The 6,721-nt window shown below is 23.9% G+C and overlaps 2 protein-coding genes across 2 annotated transcripts; one reads left to right on the top strand and one right to left on the bottom strand.

Annotated features, from left to right (window-relative positions):
- Nucleotides 1-700: 700 nt before the first annotated feature.
- On the top strand, nucleotides 701-1,559 carry PCYB_001680 (CYIR protein; the record flags this gene model as incomplete). The annotated part of the gene is made up of 1 exon (XM_004227590.1): nucleotides 701-1,559. A coding segment is annotated over one exon (858 nt), but the record flags the coding sequence as incomplete, so codon positions are not given.
- Nucleotides 1,560-5,608: 4,049 nt separating this feature from the next.
- On the bottom strand, nucleotides 5,609-6,511 carry PCYB_001690 (hypothetical protein; the record flags this gene model as incomplete). The annotated part of the gene is made up of 2 exons (XM_004227591.1): nucleotides 5,609-5,730; nucleotides 5,863-6,511. The coding sequence occupies 2 exons, from the start codon at nucleotides 6,509-6,511 to the stop codon at nucleotides 5,609-5,611; spliced, it is 771 nt and encodes a 256-aa protein (XP_004227639.1).
- Between the last annotated feature and the right edge of the window lie 210 nt (nucleotides 6,512-6,721).

Below are 6,721 nucleotides of genomic sequence, written 5' to 3' on the forward strand. Positions count from 1 at the left end.
GCGATACATTATAATATTTTAATGAAATGTATAATGCTTTAATAATATTTTTAATTTAAAAGATATATGCTTCATATAAACGTAAAACGTGTCATATATGTCATTATAATATGTTCCCTTAAATTTTATGTATGATTATTGGTGGTAAAATATTACAGAAAAAAAGAAATTTCAATTATATTATAATTGAGCAATAAAAGAAATTAATTTATTTTTATGTTAAATAAACATTAAATTCATTGTGGTTGTTGATATGATTTTGCATAAAAAAAAATATATAGTGATCCCTTAACACTGAACCACTCCCAATATGATGGTATACTCAGCCCGTACCCTGAATCCTGAACCATAAACCTAGATTATTACGCTGTTTATATGTAGACACTTATATAATCAGTATATATATTTTTTCCACTATGTATAACTATATAGATGACGGGAGCTTTTATGAATTAGCAAAAGTACATTTTTATTATTTATTGTAAAATTTATTAGTAGTTTATTATATTGAATATTCCAACTTTTTCAACAGAATAAGAATATTTTTTTTTAAAAGAGTTATATCATTAATTTTATGTATAATACATATTTCTTTTAATATAGAAGGATCAAACTTATTTAAAAGAATCATATTCCTATAAAAATACGAGGAATTATGCAAAGATGAAGTAACTGATGTTAATCTCAATACGACATGCAGTTCCGTATCACGTAATAGCTCTATTATTAATGAAAGCCTTTTTAATAAAATTAAAAGAAATGTTAAAGCATTAAATAACATTAAAGTGGAAAAGGAATATAGGGAGAATTGTTTGAATTACAAATATTGGATATTTGGTGAAATTTGGAAACTGTACGATGTTGAAAAACCATCACATACCATCAGCGATATAACTACCGAATTTATGAAACTAAATGGTTGTTTCAAAGGTGGAATTAGTAGAGGTTGTCAATTCATATTTATTTATAAGGATATCAATGATTTAATATTATTATTAGAAAAGAGAAATTTGTATGACTACTTTAAAAATTATAGTAAAATTAAAGAGAGTGTCTGTAAAAAGGAAAATAAGGATTTATTTGAAAAATACCTTAAATCTATTAGTGAAACATATAAAAAGCACCACGTTCAAGAAAAATGTTGTGATTGGGGTGCATCATATTGTCCTGATTATTTTTTGAGTTGTGATTATGTGTATAATCCAAGTAGACTGTTATCTTTATTGGAATCTAAAGATAAAGGAGTTTGTGATAAAGTAGAAAAAGAATATTCATATGAAACAGTTGAACTAACGAATCCTCTAACTTCTAAAGTAAAGGTTGACATGTATATTAAATATTTAAGATGTGCTAAAGTTACTGAACAAGGTTTTAACGAAACAGCTATTGTATGCCAGCAACCTGGATACCGTCCCCACCTAAGTAACTCATTAATGGATATGAAACGCAGGGGTAAAACGATAGATAATAATACAAATAGACCAATCCACCAGTTAATAATCAATGAAAACCCAGTAAATGTCGTTTTAATTTCCAATCAAGATTACAATTATTATAATGTGTCGCACTCTGACATGTCTACCCCTGAAGCTATTTATACTTTGTTTCCTGAAGTTACCGGAAGTAGCCGTGAAGACTATGAGAAAGAAGGGAAAGAAGATTGTAAAAAAGAAAATTTACCAGAACATATGAAATTATATTGTAAAAGATCCAAAAAATATAGAGAATATCTCAACAAATTTGAATATAAAAATGAATCCACAGTTGATACAACTGATATAATCTCTGAGGTAGATGATGAACCTTTAAGTACTTCATTTTTTACAGTTGAATTATTAAAAAAACTTCCTTTCCGTGCATCTATAGTGGTTGTACTAATATTATTAGTAATTATGGTTTTCTTCATATACTATAAAGTAAAAAAGAACTCCTCTTTAGTATATAAACATTTTCTATCATTATTTTTTATTAATTTTTATGAGCTGTTTTATTATGAAAATTGTAATTTATTATCTTGTATATATTTTTTTGCTTTTTTATACTAGTTTACCCCGTTCGGAAGTTGGTTAGCTGGGAAGAGAGGTAAAAAGAATAGAGGCACGAGAAACGTTCCAGATTATATTTGTAATGACGTACCGATGTATGAACCGCAACCTAAAAATATAAGAGAGCCAAGTAAACGTGTGCATATAGCTTATAATGCCACATAATACCCTTTGTTAATGCGTCATGTGTAATATGCAGAGATTTAGCTTATTAATGTTAAGAAACATGCAATTGCTGACTTAGATGTTCCTTTATTTAATAGTAGCTAAATCAATTAGAAGAAAAAATAATTATATATTCTAAGTAAAAAATTAAATAAATAAGAGTGAGGAAGATCAAAGTTTACGTCGTAGCAATATAACAGTTAGAGAAAAAGATATATATTTACTATGCACACGTGAATAAATAAATGGTACATTAAATGTAATATTGATCATGGTAATATTTTATGAACTGCAAATTGGGTAAAAAATTATTTCAAATAACCTTTCGAAATACACAAAAAATATTATTGTGTTTGAGGACATTAAGAAAGATTTGTTCATAAAATTGTGCTTAAAGGTATTGGTATTGTTCATCGAAGTAATATATATATTATTCATTAATAATGCGTGTATATATTTTTCATTATAATTATTTACATAAAAGATGGTATTAGTTTTCAGAGTAGTGTATAAGACATACAACGTTTTACATAATTTCAGTGATAAATTATATCTTGTGTGAAACGTTAAAAAAGATATTTATATGCTAATGCGAAGGCATATATTATCTCATAAAGCTTTACGCAAATATTTTATAAAGTAACTTTATCAATAAAAAAATATATTAAAATATAAATAATGCACTAAAAAAGAGAATATTTAAAAAGCTCAGAAAGAGGGAATTGCTTTAAATGACATTAAAATGTAGAAATATCTCTAGGTTCTACATATTGCCTAAACGCATATTGACGTAAATAAACTTTAATGGTCCTTTATATCATATTGACATATTTGGAGAAATCACCATAATTAGTATATAAAATATAATAAAGTGTAACGAAAAGGTGTATAATTATATATACTTCAGGGTTAACAATGAGAAATGAATATGTTTGTCGTGCCTAATTTAACGTAAAAGTTTCCATATACAGTTATTAAAAATAATTATTACCAATATAACTTAAAAATGCTTTGTCTCTTCAATTAGAGAATTACAAAATTTTCCGTGTAGAAAAAACAAATTAAAGCATAATGCTTTCCTCGCACATAATAACAATTATATTGCCTAAGAAATATAAAAATAGCATCGACAAAATAGGTATAAGAATATAATATATGCTTCCATTTTGCAAAGCATAATAAATTAAAGTTACATTAAAATGATAAACAATTTTAACACATCATAAAGAAAATAATATTGCATATATATTTTCAGGAATGATTAGAATTATTCTAATGTTTATATGTGAACAATAAAGGACATATTCTATTTATGACAGAAATATTTACTATAGAAAAATAGCTGTGCGATTTAGAATTATATATACTATTTCGTAAATCATTGTGTATTTATGAAAATATACATAAAGTAGGGGGACGATAATATTTCAATTGCATGAAGCGCTTGAAAATTATTTAAAAAACAGGAATGTTCTAATTTTGCTAATACATGTGCATGCACAGTGATTTAATGTTACATCAACCAATATATTTTATACTTCATTTTGTGATGTAAAAGTTATATTACATTATTATTTGTTTTCAAACTACGTGACACTACTCGTAATATCACAATTATTATAATGTAAAACTTACAAAGATTAAATGAGCGGAAAGATGTTAGATTATATATTTACCTTTTTTAATATGGTGCATAAAATTATAGTTATTTCTAATGTTCTACATTTTTGTATAATTTGAAAACTATAATCCAAAATTTTAATAAAAAAAATTGTATCCTATAAATTTGACAACATATTTTGAAAGGAGAAAATATTTTCTTAAATTACAAATTTATCAGGGTAATTAAAAACATTTGGGTTTTTCGTTATATCCTATGTTTAGAGGAAAATGAGAATAAAAGAAACAAGTGCATACATTTATTTCTCCTTAATTTTTAAAATAATTTCCATCAAATTTTTTTGCTTTAGTTGGAAAGGCATTTTTATTTTATTTTTTTTTTTTTGCATTCCTAATAAAAAAAATTTTTTTTAAACATCCGTATTCCTTTAAAAAAATGTACCATATAAGCATAAACTATAATTTTATTGATTAATATATTACAAAGGCTTGTATTTTTCTTTATTTAAGGAATTATTATAATTCTTGATAATATGCAGTATCTCATAAAACGTTTTAATTATACATAAAACGATAATTTCGAATGCATTGTACATTTTAAATTGTATAAATGTATAAATAACTATTTTGTGTGCGTATCACTAATTTCTGAAATAAAATGTGCAATCGTGATATGAAGATTACGTCCCTTGAGGAAGTATTATTATAATTAGTGAATTTTATTAAAGACATAAAATTTTATAATATTCCCGAATATCGTATAATTTAAAATTAACAAGTATTTAAAGTAATTAATTTATTAAAAACTATGTGTGTGCGAAAACTGACCCGTTATGAAATTGAATTTTTATAACTACAAGGAAGTTTCCATTTTTGTAAATTTTTTTACTGAAAGTATGATGTAATAGAGACTTACTATTTATTTTGGCATTTATTATAGATTCTGTAAAGCTATTAACTTATGATTATTAAATAATCGTGTAAAAATATATTATTGATGTAATAGGATTAACAGTTATGCCTATTATGGACAATTTGTTTGCAAACGCTGTGATATTAGATCTAATTTTTTTAATTATAAAAATGGGAATAATTTAAATAAACATCGCAGATTTATGCATTCTTTATGTATCTGTTATACAAAATGTAATAAAAAAAAAAAACAAATATGTATACCAAAAAGAATATGCTATTTTAAAGCTACAAAAAAATAAAAAACATGAATAATGTTTTGAAACAAGAGATATATTTTTTTAAATGTAATTTTTTTTTATGGTAATTACAAAGCAATACTTAATAACTAATGTAATAAACATTCTGTGTATTATATATTTTTTAAATTTAATATTATTACATGTCCTAATTACAAAAATGCTAATTTGCAGAATGATATGCTATTGTGATTCTCTTATTTTTCGCTTTTTCCTGGGGTGATTCTGAGTTGTAAATGAACTTTTTTCCAGGTAACCCATGAGAGTTGTTTTTATTTATGTTTTTCAGTAGCTTTTTTTTATGCATCAATAGTACATGAGTGGTAAACTGATTTAATTAGGAAAAATATGAAATAAATGGTTTTGTGTTCAGGATTTAACCTTCAGCGTTTTGGTTAATATAAGCATAGCTATATAACATTATTTGTTTTAATCTTAAAATCAAAGTTTCAGCCGTTTATTTAAATTTAAAATATGTCATGGATTTGTTGCACATATTTTATATACTCACTAATTTACATTAATGTATATACACTATTTTTGTGTATTCCCCAATTTCGATTATTCTCACAAACTATAGGCGATATTGTATGGCCTCCTATTCGAATCATTTTCTCTATTTTGGGATTCCTGTAATAAATCATAAATGGATCTTTTTTTCTTCATTTTTTTAGGGTTTATACATGATCCTAAGGGCGTAAACTAATATTAAGCATAATATATTTTTTTTAAAAAACATAAAATTTCGATGATAGTAACATTATATGAATATATATAAAAAAGTGTGTTATAATATAAATATTATTAAATGTAAGTAGTACTAACGTTATATATTATATATAAAATAGATAACTTTAATGTTATTAGAATAATTGGAATTAAAAAAATAAACTTCTGATTGTTCTTTCCGATATACGGAAAATATCTTTGTAGGTTGTCACAGGGGAAATAATTCTCCATATGTTTATAATATTTTTCTTTAAATTGTATTATTTTTAAACAGGAAGATTCTTCTTTAGATTCTACATTTTCCATACACCTTTTATTATATTTTTCAATCCAATTTTCAGCATATTCACAAGGTATCCCAATTTTATTCGTTATACTATCCTTAAAATTATCAAAATAATCATAAATTTCTATTAAATTATTGTTTTTTTCAAGTATGTCTCTCTCAATCTTATTAATATAAATTTTATTGGAATCCCATTCATCATGATTATTGTGTTCTATTAATATACTTTTGTAGAATTTAAATAATTCATCATAGTTTTTATATTTTTTTTCCAGTATATTATTATATATAGCATAGTATAAATATTTACATCCTTCATTCATGTCGTCATTGTTATATCTATATTTATTATATAAATGAGATAAATAATAAATAGCTACTTGACAAACATTATCAAAATATTCGTTCTTGTGAATATTATCAACTACTCCATCATTAGAAATATTATTACACATTCCTGCTGTATGACCGCCACGATCCTTCTTATTAATAGCATCATTAAATAACTTTTTATATTCGTAAAAAGGACTACAAAAATAGAAAGAAAACGAATACAAAAAGAAAATAATATAAACTACAAAAAATGATATACTTATTATTAAATAATGAATAAATAATAAAATAATAAATTTTATAATATTTTTTTTATAAAAAACATAATTGTA

The sequence above is a fragment of the Plasmodium cynomolgi genome (genome assembly GCF_000321355.1).
Source record: "Plasmodium cynomolgi strain B DNA, scaffold: 0034, whole genome shotgun sequence".
Classification (NCBI taxonomy): Eukaryota; Apicomplexa; class Aconoidasida; order Haemosporida; family Plasmodiidae; genus Plasmodium; species Plasmodium cynomolgi.